Source organism: Lepisma saccharinum, chromosome 27, assembly GCF_977018435.1.
Source record: "Lepisma saccharinum chromosome 27, izLepSacc3.1, whole genome shotgun sequence".
NCBI lineage: Eukaryota > Metazoa > Arthropoda > Insecta > Zygentoma > Lepismatidae > Lepisma > Lepisma saccharinum.
In genome coordinates, this window is record NC_139255.1 from 7,925,181 (window position 1) to 7,943,402 (window position 18,222).

Genomic DNA, 18,222 nt, shown 5'->3' on the forward strand with positions numbered 1-18,222 from the left:
TGAAAAACTTTGGCGTTGTTGACATGTTCAGACTTAAGTTCACTACTTAAATTGAAACCACATTCCCCTTTTGCTTTCCTTCTGTAAAGATCTATCACTTTGGTGATGAATAGTTCTTTTGTCTTTTTGTACTTTCTCACGATACACAGATATTGAACAGAGACCACTTTCGGGATGGGAAATTTTCCTGACCCAGATTTTTTCAGTCCCGAAAGCCTGTATATCATAGAAATTTGTAATAATATTGTTAGACTCTTACCATTCGAATTACATAAACTTTTCCCACATATCTCATGTAGGACAAGTGGCCCCTCTGGCTCCCCCTTTGCGGGCGCCCATGTTCATTAGGCACTTTTAGGGGTCACTCGATAGTCACTGCTGGTGTTAGTGGCAACCATAGAGCACAGGCTGTTCATATACGCGTCAGAAATTGTCTCCCCTCCTCAAAAACTTGGGGGAAATCTCTGGAACAATCGAATGGAAACACGTTTCTGCGCAAGTAGGACTCGAGCGGACTTGTCCACATTAGCAAGGAAGTGAATGCCTGGAGGGGAAAGCGCGACTGAAATGACCAGCCGATTGCAGCAGCTCGCACAGAGTTTCTCCGTCTACTCGTTTTCTGCCCTTGTCTACCGCTATGAGCGGTATTGCTCCATAGATTCCTGGGACAGTGTGTAGTCTAATGTTTTGAAATTGAAAGAAACGTTAAATCGAGTGTATACTGTATTTATATTAGAAACTGTACTTCTTTCTCGTTTTATCATTTGTTGTAGATTGTGCTGTGTTTCGATGTTGTGTCTTATAGAAACCTCTCTTCTGTTTCTTCCTAGCTTTGAACTCTAGTCGGCGAGACATGCTGAATACAAACGCCAACATATCCACAGACGGTCAGTTGAGATCGCGCAGGAAGGCAGCCAAGATGCTAGTGGCTGTGGTCGTCATGTTTGCTGTCTGCTACCTCCCAGTGCATCTGCTCAGCATTGTCAGGTAAGTTGGTTATCTGATTGATTGATTAATTTGCATTATTTTACTTCGCTTTTTGTGCCACTTTTCGCTAATTTGGGGATTCAGGGCCCGGATTTTGATGGCATTTCATCTTTTAACTGGTGCAATGTAGACATTGCTTACTAGTACAGAAATCCTGAACACCCTCCTCAGGTTGAAGAATTTTTTTTCTAATTTGTCACCATTTTTTATTTTTCGGTCATTTTTTTAAAATTTTACGTCATTTTGGATCATTTTTTTACAATTTTGCGTCATTTTAGGTCATTTTTTAAAATTTTGCTTTATTTTTAGGTCATTTTTTAAAATTTTGCGTTATTTTTAGGTCATTTTTTAAAATTTTGCGTTATTTTTAGGTCGTTTTTTTTTTAAAATTTTGCGTTATATTTAGGTCGTTTTTTAAATTTTGCGTTATTTTGAGGTCATTTTATAAAATTTTGCGTTATTTTAGGTCATTTTATAAAATTTTGCGTTATTTTTAGGTCATTTTTAAAAATTTTGCTTTATTTTTAGGTAATTTTTTAAAATTTTGCGTTATTTTTAGGTCGTTTTATAAAATTTTGCGTTATTTTTAGGTCATTTTTTAAAATTTTGCTGCATTCTTAGGTCATTTTTTAAAAAACTTTTGTGTCATTGCATGCTGAAACATAAGAAGATCAACAATTTCTGTTCTGTCTGAATGTTATCTTGCGGTACTTACTCTGTGTTTAACTACCAGCGCAACAAAGCCTGTCTGAAGATCGTGAAATGCAACATTGTCGAGTTTCTTATTCAAAGTCCGTGCAACACACCAAGGTGAAGAAGCAATTGTTAAATTGTTGGTCTTGGAATATGTATACTATTTTCAATATGCAGATTGACTTTTGTACGAATTTTTGGGTCATTTTTCGAAGATTTTAGGTCATTTTACAGGATTTTACTTGTCATTTTAAAGGTCATTTTTCATATATTTTTAAGTCATCAAAGTCCGGGCAATGGATGATATGATGAAACTGATGAATGAACACACACAAACAATCCCAGGTCAGAAATTGGACGTGCTAACCATTCCGCCACTAGGCCGGCTGTTGGTTATTTGTAGGGCTAGGAAGTTGATGATTTTTTTCTGCTCCTTGAGGACAATTCTAAACTTGATAAAACTTCAATTTGAAACACAAAACATGTTGTTGTTGTTTTTTTCTTGGTTTTTTTTTTGCATTTTTTTTGTTGTAGAACATTTTTCAGTATTTTTGGTCTTTTTGTTGCATTTTTATAATTTTTGAGGTTTCTTCTTGCTCCTTTCCTGTTACTTCATGGAATTTTAAATAAATTTGTTAGCATAACTAACATATGAAAATCACAGGGAAAGAACGGGCTTTGTCTATTTTTAGCTAAATTGAGGTAAAGATACTATAAAATAGCTCTGTGAAGATTTGATTGATTTTGTGTTTTAAGTCCACTTTATGCACAGTAAGGCTAATAGGGACTGGACCTACAATTTAAAGTGGGATCCGAACCACTATGTGCCTCCATCGGGTATCGGGGATTATTGATTACAAGGTGACGACACACCACTGCGCCATCGGGGAGGCCCTGGCTCTGTGAATGTTTCTACCACAACACTCTATGCACTACATCATTCTTCGAAACCAGTCGCCAAACCAGCTCTTCCACGTCTCGTGAGGGTGCTGGACACACTCCTCATCCCATGCACTTAGAAGGTCTTCGTCACTGGCAAACCGTCTCCCTTTGAGCCTGTTCTTCACGTGAGGAAACAGTGCGAAATCACATGGAACGAGATTTGTACTGTAGGAAGGATGCTCCATCACATTCATCCCTGAACCTGCCAAATACTCGGTGCAGACTTTGGAGTGGTGTGCAGGAGCGTTGTCATGGTGAAAAAAACACGTGTTGAGCCTTGAGCATGGACGAATGTTTCTGAGTGCTTGTAGAATTCTGGGAAGGCATTCCTCAGTGTACCACTTCCCTGTGACTGTCTTCTATGTTTCCAGCACCACGCGCTCCACAACCCCCCTCCCCCCTCCTAGCGGTGAAGAAGACGCACACCATTATCTTTTTCACAGATCGTGATTTTCGCACTGACACTGGTGTGTCATCGTCTTCAAATAGTAAAGCCAGGTTTCGTCACCTGTTACGTAGGGCGATGTCCCGTTTTCTAAACTTCTTCAGCATTTCCCGGCACCATGAAACACGTTGTAGCATCTGCTCGTGTGTTAAGGAATGGGATACACAAAGGGAGCAAACTTTTGTAACTTGAAGATGGTTGTCCAGAATGGCATGAATTGCAGGTGCAGGAATATTCTAACACTCCTCTATTTGTCGAAAGGTTACACGCCTGTCTACCTCCAACATCTTCCCGACAGCAGTGATGGTCTTCTTGGTGACAGACGAGGCTGGAACATCTTCCAGGCTGAAATTTCCTTTTTTGAACTCCCGATACCACCTGAATATAGTCGAACGATGAGGACAATCATCTCCTAGCACAGGTGTCATTTCTTCCAAGCACTGATCAACACTTAAACCACCTTCAAAGTTGTATCGCAAAATTGCATGGGTATTCTGCCTTTGACCAGGTCGACATCTTGCCTACCTCTTACTGCCACAACTCAGTGGGAACTACAGTATGTAACATTCTTATTCGTACACACGAATTTTCAAAGAAAATGCTTTAATATCTGAAAGGAAATACACTCTTTTGAAATTGTTTCTTTACAATTCAATAACTAATATCATAAGGAACATAAAATAAATTCTGTATAACCAATGACAATAATAAATTAAATGAAACTGAAAGAGAAACATCCAATTTTTTGTACAACTTTTCTATTCGTACACTTAATAATATAAAAGAAAAAAGTATATTCAGATCAAATGAATGACAGTTCTAATACTTTGATGCGTATCCTTTGGCTTTAATTACTGCTTGACACCTGTTCCTCATAGAATTAACCAGTTTCCGACATGTTTCAGAGTTTATTTTATTCCACTCGGCTTGCACAACAGTTTTCAACTCTTGTTTGGACTTGACGCCTGCTATATGGACTCGCCTCTTCAAAATTGCCCATAAATGCTCAATGGGATTTAAGTCTGGACTTCGAACTGGTGTTTGTAGTAGTTTGGGCACATTCCATAGCAGCCAATTCATGTTAACTCGCACCTTATGCTTACTGTCATTGTCTTGTTGGAATCTGTAGATAGGCGGCATGTCTATTTCTTGGGCACTCTGCTTTACATTGTTCTTCAATATGTCCAAATAGACATATGCATCCATGATACCATCAATAAACTGGATGGTACAACACCTTTGTACGACATACAGCCCCAAATCATGCATGACCCACCACCGTGTTTAACTGTTGGATCTGTGACATATAACTGTGTAGATATGACATTTTTTCCTGGAAAATTCTATGTGTACGAATAACAATGTTACATACTGTAGCAACCAGAGCTCGTCCTGCCATCAACGGTGCAGGTCAGAACCTGTCTGAACACGCGTGAACTTGTGGCAACGTGCAAACATTGGTTGAGTCACATTGCAAACCTTTCCTAGCGCCCTTACAAGAATGAAACGTTCTTTTTCCATCCATTGCAAAGAGGTTTTGGTTGCATATACTAAGTACAGGATAATAACATGCTCATAACAAGGAAATAACGTGCTCTCCTGTAAAACCAAGAAAATGGACAAAGCAGGTTCTTTCCCTGTGGGCTTCATATTTAATTTTCCTAACTACACCATTAATTGAATAGCTATATGATCAATTTAAGAGCACAATATTATTTTTAAGTGACATCTTTGGCAAATTGATTCTGATAAATTTACTTTTCCTCCAGTAAACTTAATATACGGGGTGGCCCAAAAAAGGTAACTGAATAATTTTCTTTACAGTTAGTTACCTTTTTCGGGCCACCCTGTACTTTGGGTGAAGCCTACTTTGAGGTTGACTTGCTGGCAGAAGCACCAATCTCACATAAATATTGGGGGAGGAGGGAAAACTGCCTTGCCCCCCCCCCCCTAAATCGACGCTTATGCTTGCTGGCGACTTTTATCGTTTCAATATGTGGTTTTAAAGTAATACCTTATAGAACCGGCCTGACAAAATGAGCTGTAATATAAAATATACCGTATAGATATGAACGTAATTTATACATGACGTATGTACCTTGGATAGTGTTTCGTTGATTGCGATCAGAGCATGTGTTGAAAGTGTCCGCCGTTTTGAAGAAGGCACGTCTCCACCCTCGTTTGCATACCGTAAAAGGGGTAACCGACAGATTTTCAGAGGTTTTCGTCCTGTGGAGCCTATGCAGTCGACGTTACAGAAGTGATGTTTAGTCGTTACAGCAAACAGTATCTTGTGAACAGATATGATTATAGGCCACTCTCATTGGTCAGCAATAGGGTTGCCAAAAATGCCATTATGTATGTCGACACACATATACACTTCGACACCCCCTGAAAAACAACCTGTTGTTGAAGTTGACACCTCATGGGGTGAACTTCGACAACAGAAAATCGTAGGGGCAAGCGTTATTGTGATTCTTTGACAAATGTGGAGTACCAGGGTTGCCAAAACAACCTTCCTTTACTACAAACGTAAGTCGTACATATACAGGAGTAATAAACAAAAACAGAACAGAACCAAATGAAAAGAAAGACTGTCGCAAAGTTCATTTTCTCTGCGATAGAACAGTTCTAATCCTCCGAGCAAACCTCGCACTCAAAGTACGGGTTCGCGGTTCCCTAATTGCAGACAACATAGATCCACTTGTTGCAGGTGGTGCACTGGATCCAGTCTGGGCCACTTCTTTCAGGGTATCAACGAATATCTTCTCCTCGTCTGCAAGAACGCGGGAGCGGTCCACCACACTTCCGTGCTTCCCTCTGTCCCTGTCCAGAAGCGTCATTCTTGGCACTCCTGCCTTCCTGGCGGCTGCAGCTATCGACATCCCACCAGCAACAAGTTTGATCGCCTGCTTCATGTTCCTGGGGTCGTAGTGCTGGTAGGTACGACCTCCCACTACTTCTTGTACTTCCTAGGCATGCTACCTTCTGCTTCACCTACAAGACAAGATCTAATGACCATTAGAAGCGTGCCTTTGTTTCAAACGCAGCTGCGAATGGGATATCACACTACCCTGTCGAAGTTACCCCTGAAGTCGAAGTTTTACGGTATTCGCCGTGACTCGCCTTAGTATTTCTCCGGTGATATTCCTGATTTCAGCCGAAATGTTGTCATTTAAAGCTTGTAACATACGCGGTTTGTTTGCGTACACCCTGTCCTTCAGTAAACCCCACAGGAAAAAATGCGGGCTGGGAAAGTCTTGGGGACCTGTCGCCTGGGTCATAGCCGTAGGCAGGAAAAAATTTCGGGGGGGTTCATTCATAATTGTTCCCATGGGCGTCGCCAGAAATTATAATAATAGAAATAATAACAATAATTGTACAATAATAATTAAAATTTCATAATAATAAAACAATTTTATTCCATAATAATAATAATAATTATTATTATTATTATATTATTGTTATATCATTGAGGGGGCTTACTCAATCCAGCAGATGAGTGAATATCCAGCACAAGTTTCTTTCTGTTTTTTTTACGTTTCATACAGTGTGTACTGAAATGCACAATTATTATACTTCGTCATTAAACTTTAGATACCTTCAAGAGAAAAGCTTCAAAAGTTAGATGGAAATTTTAGTCATAAAGTTTTTGTTGTTTGACTTCAAAATTATTTTTTTTGAATTTTGAAAAGTGTGGAACCAGTTATTCTTTTTAAAAACTTAGCCTGGTGCATGGATGTAACCTCAATCGCGAACGTAATGCGCTACAAAACTGGAGATCCTAGGTTTGAACTCCGACTTTATCGGACAGGGAATTTGAAAGCTGGAAAGGTAATTTTGGGACAATCATAAGGGAATCTTCAGTCTATATTCTTGTGACGCAGGAGCAACACTGGAAAGATGACAGCAGAAATGATAATGGAGGGGTCGCGAGTGGGTTACGATTCTGAGAATAAATCCTGTTTCACTCAAGTTTCAGAATTCCAAATGTATGAAAATTCTAGCTCGATCGTTTCAACACTGTCTCAATGTATTTTTGTGATGCTTCGAAAAAAAAATTGAAAATTTGTTACAGATTTTGGTTACTGAACTTCCATTAATCCAACATGTCAGAAGTTTCGGGGGGGTTTGAACCCTAGAAACCCCCCCTCTAAATACGGCCATGGCCTGGGTACTGCAAACACGTTCAATGAAGCACTGTGGGAAACAGAAAGCAACTTCACAACGAAATAACGGTAAGCTTTTACCCAACCAGCATAAGATGCTCTCTGGTGGCGAAAAATAGAACTATCTCCAAGCGTGTGCAACGATAATCGCGTAAGGTTCAGGCAAATAAATTTAAACGCAACGGAAATACGGCGATCATATCCTAGCCGATTGGCGACCGGAACGGATGTTTTACTCTGCTCGCATCACATCCGATCCCCGACCGGAAATTAAACAACACAGGATGTAGAATAAAAAAGTAATTAAAATAGGGTTGGACATTTTGCTTACCAATATCTTTGCCGTTGACTGCACGTGCACCGCTACTTGTCCATGAGACTTGCAGCATAAGTGCTGCCACCTGTCGTACCATCCGCACACCATTCGACTCAGCACACGAGCGGCTAGGGACAGCATTAACTCCTTGGGAAATACATGCTAACAGCACCAAACCTGGCCTGCCACGTCAGTGGCGTATGCTGAGTCTAAGACCTGGATTAGCTATGGAGGAAGGGGGAAGACTAGACTCATTCTTGACGTCTTCAAGGAAGCCACGTTGCCATCCCAACGGTAGTCACGTTGCAAACTTTAAAAAAAAAATCAGCTTGCCAACTCCTAAGAATTTAGGTTGCCAACTCCTAAGAATTCAGGTTGCCAACTCCTAAGAATTCAGGTTGCCAACTCCTAAGAATTTAGGTTGCCAACTCCTAAGAATTCAGGTTGCCAACTCCTAAGAATTCAGGTTGCCAACTCCTAAGAATTCAGGTTGCCAACTTCAGAATACCCATTATCTTATTTTTCAAATCACCTTAATTCACACAGTTTCTAAGAGATTTCTCTTCAGTATTTTACTTTCTAGGCTTCAGGCTTCGCAGAGAACCTAGCTAGCCTGGAATATACGCCCCTGATCCACGTATGTATATAATAGCTTAAATAATCATGTAAATAGGTTTGACAAGTTATATTTTGTTAATTTAAGCTATTATATGCATACGTGGATACTTTAGGCAGGTCAGGTTTGGTGCTGTTAGGATGCATTTCCAAGTTGCTAATGCTGTCCTTAGCCGCTCGTCTCAGCACGTCCCACGGATTATCATATCGTAATTGTGAGAGGTTATATGCATCACCTGCAGCATTAATAGCAAATTCAGCAGACCGGTTCTATAAGAATCGCCCTGTATTAGTCACTACATAAAAAACATAATCTCTTATGCGCGAAACAACTATATTTGTAGATGCTGACCGCTACTGTATCGTGCAGGACACATTGAAAGAAGATGAATGACATACAGAGACAGTACTGGCGTCCGGTCGGCTTCCTCTCCATCTATGTCAAAGATACCTAACTGGCGGGCGAACCAGGACTTCAACTATAGCTGTTACAACCCTTTCTGGTTGCTAGGTTTCTCTGATTCTGTCCCCAGATACACGAGACCAACGTAGACGTTGTCTCGAGAATATAAATCCTTACCAGAACATATTATATTGAAATGGCGTTGTATCTTAATAATGAATTTAACTTCACTAAGTCTAGCTCTATAGCATTTAATAACAAGATCAACAACAAACATAACGAAAATAATAATAACAAAACGTTCTGACATGTATTTCTCAAGTTTTCGTGTCGTATACTGAAAACTCCCAACCTTTCTCACTCCAGGAGAATCCGCCATTATGAAGAATGTCAGCCATGTTGGATTTTATGCAACATTTCAGTGCTTTTGTGCATAACTCTTGTGTTATCTAACCTAGTACTTGATCTTTTTTTTTAAAAAAAACTCTCTCCTTATACAGAGTGGTCCACAAAAAAGTAGCCCGACGTGGTAGTACCGGATACCGGCAGAAATAAAGGTAGGAAAGAGTAGGAAAATGTGAACACTGGCTTACCTGCATGTTACATGAGATGCTGAAAGTGGCCCCTGTTAACGTCGAGGTACTTCTGTGCACGTCGCAGCGTATTGGCTGACACAGCCTGTAGCTCTTCACGAGTGATGCTCCGGATGGTGTTGGTAATGTTTTGCTGCAGTTCAGCCAGGGTATGGGGGTTACTTGCATACACCTTCTGCTTTAAGCATCCCCAGAGATAAGAACCACGGGAGAACAAATACGGGGAACGAGGGGGCCACAACCCCTTGCTTACTGTGCGCTCTTCTGTAAACAGTTCATGCACCAACGCCAGGGATTCGTTCGAAGTGTGGCATGTGGCTCCATCTTGTTGGAAGTAGGAGTACAGTCTTTCTTCTGGTGTCGTCGTAAAACGTTTGCAAGAAGCCACGATAAACTGCACTATTCACTGTTTATTAAAAGAACACTGGACTCAGTATACGTGTTCCTGAAACTGCACACCAAACACCAATTTTTAGTCATGGAGGTGTGTCTTAGTGCTCAGCGTGCAGGATATGTGGATTCTCAGCAGGCCAGTACGTCATACTCAACTAGACTTTAATTATAGAAATAGAGATGACTATATACGACATATACACATTCGTAGACAGGAAGCGTAACAACAGCGTTATTTTGCAGGTGGTTTTGTTCCTGAGTACCGTCCGCACATATTCTTCCACTATCACAATTCGCAGTTGGATGGCAAACACCATCTTCTCGACTCGACATGTTTACCAGAACTGCTAGGCATTTGACAGATCCATGAGCAACTAAGAATGTTTATGAACAATTATAAAACATGAATGAGTATGTGTATTGCTTGTGCACAGATTTCTATGTCTACTTACATAACAGAGAATTACACATACAATTATTAGCTCGTCTCCGGTATTACCCGGCCGGGCTACATTTATGTGGGCCACCTGGTATTATAGCCCATTTAAAAGGTTATTGGCACCTTTTCTAAGTGCATCTATTTTACCTATTTTCAAAATAACGTGAAAAACACTATAATTCAGATGAAATTTGCGTTTAAGAATAACTTGTTATAAATGTTCAAACAATAGTTATTGTAACCGTATAAACTTTAAAAATATTTCTTCGTTATTATTTTGTCCAATTATGTCACACTATTTGGTTAATTGCCATTTTGCTACACTAACGCCTCTAGTAGCGGGTCATCAAAACGCTCACATCAAGCACGACCAAACTTGGAGAGTTTTGTCTTTTAGCTTCTTCTATTATAAAAATAGTTATTTTACACTGTAGACTATGATTGTTCAATTCTTTTGTATGCACTACATTGTTTTTTTGGCGTCGCCTCTTTTTATAGAAAAGAAATATATCTTGAAGTTAATCATGACTATGAAGATAAATGTTGATTAGATAAAATTGCTAAATGAACGGACACGAAGTAGCGCCCATGCTGACAAAGGTTCCCTACGTGCAACTGTATGAGAAATTTTCATCTCTTGCGGTTTCGTTTGTGGTACGCACACAATGATGAAAAATAGTTACTAAAGAACTGAACAGATGGCGCCCGATATAAAGCAATCAAATGAAGATGCACAATACACAAAGTCAATTTGAAATACAAATATTTCGATACTTATACATTTACATTTATTTCGTTCTTACTGCTAATTAAACACAATAATAGATATGTATTTCCATTACATTTCTGTATTCTTTAATATCTTAGAAACATGTGAATATTAATTCAACGATAGTTTGAAAATTGCCTAATTTACAACCTAATGTGAAATCCTTTATTATGAGTTGATTACTAAACTTGTAAAATGATGAAGATAACGCAGAACGAGAGATCCTCATATCTATGAAGAACAACCAATGGGAAACGAAGACAATTATCATTAACAGCTTCAAGTAGGGAACCATTGCTAAATCTGCCGCCGAGCTTCAACGAACCCTCCCCCCCCTCCCCCGTGCGACCCGAAAAGAGAGAAGAGGTCAGACTCCGGTCTGAGCGTGGGTGTTCTCTCTACCCCCCCCCCCCCCCCGCCCTCACCTTCTCTCTAGGCATGGCATGGGTGATGTACCCAGCAGGGAATTTCTCCATGAAAAATAATATCTGAGCCGAAAATTACAGGGAAGGGGAAAAAAAAAGTAGAAACATCCAAAAATGTGCAAGAAGCAAGGAAATGAGATGTCATTCATTAATGCACTACACAATTGCTTACTTTTGACTTATGGTTGCTTCTGTCTTTCCTCTTTTATAGGTATTTTCTACTCTTACGGCGAGCGCTCCACATGCTGGCAAGGGAAGTGTGGAGCGGGGAATACGCCACAGACCACCCAGAAAACAGCGGTGGGAGGAAGTACTACGTGCACCTCGTTCTACTAGCTGCTGCGTTTCTTATCGCGCTGAATTGGTTGCTTCCCCGCTCTCCACTTCCCTTGGCAGCATGTAGAGCGCCCGCCGTAAGACTGGACAAGAGCACCTGAAATATCGTCTTTCGTTTAAGCCTCAACTCAGATGATTCATTAAAATGAAAAGTGTAACTTATACAACGTTCAAGCTATATTAATAATAATAATTAAGGGCTTTTTTGGAAATGGGGGGCCACCCCGAATCAGGATATATTTTACCCCGAATTTTTTTCTTCCTTCCTTTATTTTTTCTCTATATTTACACCTAACTTCAGTGGCGGAGTGGTTATCACAGCACGCTATGCCGCCAGGGGTTCCAGATTCGAATCCCGGAGTGGGCATGGCTGTTCTTTGTGACTATCCTTTCATCAGTTTCATCATATCATCACTCATCCTCGCGTTTAGCCAAAGTGGTAGAAATGCGAAGTAAAATAAATCAAATCAAATAATGTATTTACAATAGTAAAGGCTAAAGGTAAAGCAAATTTTGTCAATTTAATGTCGAATAAAAATTAAATTAGTATATAGTCAAAGCACAATATTTACGCGCCAGCAATTAACATACTAATCACAATCTTTGTGACACTCCCCTATAAAATTATTCAAAAATCGCGTAATTTGATGCTAAATTTGCTTTACACTTTCTAAAATCGTTCGTATGCCCTCACAGAAGTCTCGAGATAAACCCTCAATAAGTGTTTTTTCTTGTATTTATTCTTTGTGAAAGGGAATTTTTTTGAAATTTCCATTTGTGCCACCAACAGTGCTGAGGACAGCAACCTCGAAATAGGGCGTAATTCTTCCTCTCTCTCTCTCTCTCTCTCTCTCTCTCTCTCTCTCTATTTCTCTCTCTCTCTTTCTTTCTCTCTCTCTCTCTCTCTCTCTCTCTCTCTCTCTCTCTCTCTCTCTCTCTCCCTCCCTCCCTCCCTCCCTCCCTCCCTCCCTCCCCTCACAGCCACCTTCTCTCGCCTTTATGTCATCGCACACGACCACTCAGACAGCAATGTCAGCATATCACTCTTCTACCTTACAAGTTTTGAAAGTTTTTTCGTGTAAGTTGGTTTTAATTGTGCAACATTGATCATTTTTCGAACAATTCCTTTTCTGTGTGAAAACGTAATAATTCCTTCTCGCATAACTAATTTCTATTTCATGTTTTTAAACTGTTTAATTTTAATTCTTACTCCCTTTCAGACTCATAGTGGTGATTCCACAGAATAACATCACCTCAGGAGTAGCGATTCTCTCCCATTGGCTGTGCTACGCCAACAGCGCTGTGAATCCAGTCATATACAACTTTATGAGCGGTACGTATTGCTTTCAGTCTATAAATATTATAGTGTTCTAATGGTGCACCATCAACAAAATGTAAAAGTAAAGTAAGACTTGGCAGGCAAAAATTGGAAAAGTTTTTTTTTAAATATTTAAAACAATGACCCATATCCTTTGTATATATGCTACATGCACAACGAGTGTCTGTTGCTGGTTGCATAACTTCTAAGTAAATCTTCGCGTTTGGCTAATGTAACCGGAAAACTAAACCCGAATTTACAAAAATGGAACATTTTCATTGGCCAGCTGTTCGAGAACGAGCCAGTATTTGACTAATTGGCTGGAGACACGTGTAGATGGCAGCACAAGTGACGTAACCTGCACGTTTGATGCAGAACGGTCAACTCGCTCGTCTAATTGACATGCTATGAGTGACCCCAATCACGCACAGTGTACTCTCTCAAGAAATGTAACCGTTATCGCCTTGCAACTAAATTTCAGCTTTTAAAACTACGCTTTCTTAAATAAGTACACTTTTGGCCTGCACATTATTTCACATTTTGTGTAATTAATAACCTCGACACTGGCATTGTACTACAATAAACTTTCTTTACAAGAAAGAAATGCAAATGATTTACCTTTTAATATATTCAAATATATATTTTCTGGTGCTGAAAAACAGAGGCAGATAGATAGGCCTTCTTTTCCAGTAGGTTTGCTAACGAGATTTGAAGATATTTTCGAAAATGTTTTTATTATTATTATTATTATTATCATTGTGGCTGTGCTCAGCACTTAAAATTAATTATTATTATTGGTCTATATCCGGGAGAGACGGAAGGAAAATTATTAATGCGTGTCAAATATAATCATTGAAAGAAGACCATTGTCCTTATACGCATAAAGCCCATTGTACTATAAAGTATTGTACAGAGGTTTGCCACGAAAATCTAACCTTTTTATCCATACCAGATAATCCCACCTTGAGAACACATGTTTAAAAATACGAAATTTCGCAGTAAACTTCTACTGCGTTTGAACACAGATAAGGGTACCCTTATCTGTGGTTTGAGTCACCGTGCAAATACAATTTGTCTATCGTAGTGGTGTACTCGGAATTCCTTTTCTTTCTTTTTGGATTATTTTCGTCACTTTTCTACTTCTTGGTGAATAATGTAGTGATGTAATGGATGACAGGACACACTTAATGATACATCAGGGGGGACTCCGCCATGAAGGGAGACCCAGGTGGGATCTCTTTTCAGAGATTCTTAAAATTGAAAATTGGGGCAATTATAATGCAGTCGTAATGCTTAAAAGCTATAATTTTTAACTCAGCTGAGTGTTACACGCCACTAATAAAATGGCGTGGAACAAATACAATCGATATCTGTGAAAAATATTTTATGGTTATTGTGTAAATACAAGCCAATAAACATGGCTGTAGTGCAAGTGAAAAACAAACGAAAGCATTGACCAAAATTGAACATATCTTGGAAATAATGAGCCATTTAAGTGTTTACATAGAGAAGGGAGTTTCTTTGGAGTAACCAAAAAAAATAGTTTCTGTTGACCGGATGTTTGTTTAAATGAACGAATGTCGACCGGAAACATGTTCTTTTCGTAACTGTGCACGTTTGTTTACTGATACCAAAAATGTTATCAAAATCAACAAATTTAGTGAAGGCTACTAAATGATTTCTTTATTGTTACCAAAAACGTAACCAAACACTTCTTGTCAATTCAAACAAATTTGTTTTTACTGTTTAAAAAGTTTAAAATTGTGAAATGTAAATGAATCTAATTTAAATAAAATTTTCAAATGTTAGTACCAATCAGTGGCGGCGATTAGGGATAGCGAGGGGACAGACCCCCTCCCCCTCGCCACTTTTGCCCCCGCACTATGCTAAATCTTATATACAAAGGAAAATATACTGTCTTTGTCCCCAGTTTTGCCAACTTTGCACCCCCCACGGTTTTGGAACCCAATCGCCGCGATTTACTCCCGTCCCATCGCTTCTCGAAATGTGGGCGTGGTTTGCCCCGATCCATCGCTCCTGATAACGAAAGTGTTTTATCCGGATCACGTGTTCCCGATCCATCGCTTCTGAAAATAAGGAAATGAACACTCACAGAATGTACGTATATAAAAATCTGTGCCACACACATAAACAAAACTAAGAAACGTTTTTGCACACATAAATATGTAAAAAGAAGTAAATAAACAACTGAGCATTTTGCAATAATAATCTACTGTGCCATCCTTCTGCCATATTTGTGGTTCTGTGCTTCTGTCCATAACAATTCCAGATGTTGTTAACAGTTATTATCAAACCACTGTTGCACAAAGTAGTGGGGGTGTGCGGAACAGAATTTTTTTGGTCGGGACGGGATCGGAACCGGGAATTTGTTAAATCCCGACATTCGGGACGGGAAATGTTCGAAATTTCCCGAAGCTCTAGAAATCTCGAATTCTACACGTCATTTTCACCTTAAGCGATTGTTTTTGCATTTCAGGTACAAAAACTAATGATTTCCGATAATTCCAGGCATTTTCAATGCAGAAAACGTCGAGAACGACTTTTCAAAATGACCATTCGGTATTTCCCGACTGCTCGGGATCCCGAAAAGTCGGGAAGTCATTTCCCGAAGTCGGGATCTGGAAGGGATTTTTTTTTTCCTATCCCGGTCTAGACTTTTCCGGATCCCGCACACCCTTACAAAGTAGTTATAAAACTTTTGCAGTAATTCTATATCCGGTGAGGTTTCCATTATTTTTAACCAACCATCGTCGACATCCGAAGGTGGCAAGAACCTAACCTAACCTTCTGGGACACTTCTGGGCCGATGGATCGGGAACGCCAGACCCGGAAAAAAAAAATCGTTATCAGGAGCGATGAATTGGGACAAACCACGCCCACTTTTCGAGAAGCGATGGGACGGGAGACACCATTGCCGCCAGTGGTATCAATAAATACTATTTCACATATACTCTGTCATAATTTCTATTACAATTAAATCATGAGGTAACGAACCTAATGACATGTACTGATTTACTGACTTTATCCCTACCCTGTGACACATACCCATGAATTTTTCCTAAGAAAAGCGATGAAGAGTTTGTCGAAGTTTGTTTTAACTTCACTTTTGCCAAGTAGACTAACCGAGTCTGAACCTATACTTGAAAGTGGAATCTGAACCATTTTGCAATGTGCCTTCAGGAGGAATCGAATCTCGAATCCCTTGATTACAAGGCGTGTTACAACTAGACTCATAAGGAGGCACGAAAGGAGCACATTTGCTAGTAAAGTTTATTTTAATAATAAAAGATGTCACCACTGCAGAAATTTTCATTAACAATAACATTGCTGCATTTCCAACGGTGTTATGCAGAAAACTTGTCTCTGATAAAAATACACAAAATGAATAAGGTTATACGTTCTATTTGTTAATGATATGTAACTGTTTCCAAATTTTGATTCCTCAAGTACAAAAAAGTGCGTCTTGTGTATTTTTATGGCATTAATGTAAGACTTTCCGTTATCAGTTTTAGCGACAACATTCTAAATTAATACCATTGTGTTCCCACTGTAACAAAATAGTAATAAGATGAACATTTGTGGTAACTTTAAAAAATTCTTAGTGCATGAAAATCTTTCCCAATAGTGAGCTAGGAAAAGACACTTGTATAAATGTAGATTAAAGTGACATTTGATCTCTGCAGGAAATTTAATCTCTTATATTTAGAAGTCCATACGCGGTAGAACTCCATACTTCCTGTCGAGTGTCAATTTCCTGCTTGTTCTTTAGATGAGGATAGCTTCAGTTTATAGAAATGAAAATGTTCTATAACTTGACAAGTTTAAAAACAAGACGCTGCAATTAGCTGTTGCTCATCTCACACCACATTTCCCCATTCCATTCTCGGCAGCAACGTTGGTTCGCAGTGTTGCAGCCTGGAGGGAGCGGAATAGTCTGAGGATTTTCAACGAAATTTGTATTCGCTTTTTCCTGGGCTGTTTTCTACCTGTCGGAGTACAGAACTTCAGCTCACCTTTCGCCAACGACTCTTTTCCTTCTTTTAAAATTTGGCCTCCCTGATGGCGCAGTGGTAGCATCGTCGCCTTGTAATCAAGGGGTCCCGGGTTCGATTCCCGGTGAAGGCACATAGTGGTTTGGATCCCACTTTAAACTGTAGATCCAGTCCCGATTAGCCTTACTGTGCATAAAGTGGACTTAAAACAACAAATCAATCCAATCCAATTCTTTTAAAACTTGAGAAACCATCCATTTAGATACTCCCGTGGCGGAATATCTTGTGGACTCGACAACATTATACTTAATTTGACGTAACTCCTTCTGATTTCGCAAATATGTTGCAACATTGTAAACAATTTATCTGGCCTGTCCTCTAAGGTGCTTTCCAGAGCAGATTGTGGATTTCCTTGGAACCCGGCATTTTTTTATTTTTGCATTTCAAAAATATGCAGCCAAGAGTAAAGAGCAAGAACATTTCAGTGCTTTAAAAAGGAACACAGGCAAGCGTGTTATCAGATTGCCTTCTGGTAGTGATTGTTGTACGATAAACAACAGAACCCACACCCCACTCGGCTTTAAAAAAAAAAAAAAACAGGCCACTGCTCAATGTCGCATTCAGTCTATTTATTATGCAATTGTTTAATCGCTGAATATCGTCTGATGCCTACATGTAACCAATATTGATATATTGAGAGTATTTTTGGTCCATATGCATAATGAAGTCATTCGCCCAGTAGTTTCTCTTCGTTATAAACCTTAACGCGCGTGCATAATACTACAGTTTATGATCAGCGCACCGCAAGCATTTTCAGAGACCTGTTTAAATCAAATGAACCACTGATAAACTGATATGAGCCGGCATCGTCAATCTACGCAGTAAAAATCGTTTGTCATATTTGTTTTAGCTTAATTTTGCTGAGTTGGCACCACTCGTACTCTCAAGGCCAGACTAGTACGTAGAAGAGTGGTGGGGAGGATGACGTAATAGGAAGTGCTCCGCAGCGATCTGCGCATATAGGGACTTAACTTGTCAGGCTATATCTCCAATTAGTAAACAAATCGAGATATTTTGGCCCGCTGTAGTCTATTTAGGATGCAATTGTTTAATCGCTGAATATCGTCTGATGCCTACATGTAACCAATATTGATATATTGAGAGTATTTTTGGTCCATATGCATAATTTGGAAGCAGCCACAAGAGTGTAAACTCCAACAGCCAATGAAACCTTACGGCAATTTCCTCAAGCAACCACAAGCAGCATCCGAGCGTGATATAAACCACTTGCATTCTAACCTCAGTCACTTGTGAGGGCCGCTTAGCAATAGTAGTGGTCTTCGGTTTTAACTTTGTTGTTAAGAGA

General features: G+C 39.5%; 1 protein-coding gene across 1 annotated transcript in view; it reads left to right on the top strand.

The window, feature by feature from the left end:
* LOC145979948 (orexin receptor type 2-like) overlaps nucleotides 1–18,222 on the top strand; it is a 548,473-nt gene that overhangs the window by 441,248 nt on the left and 89,003 nt on the right. The window contains exons 4-5 of the mRNA XM_083112891.1: nucleotides 831–987; nucleotides 12,746–12,858. Coding sequence (XP_082969017.1) covers nucleotides 831–987; nucleotides 12,746–12,858 — 270 coding nt within the window. The remainder of the gene's footprint in view (nucleotides 1–830; nucleotides 988–12,745; nucleotides 12,859–18,222) is intronic.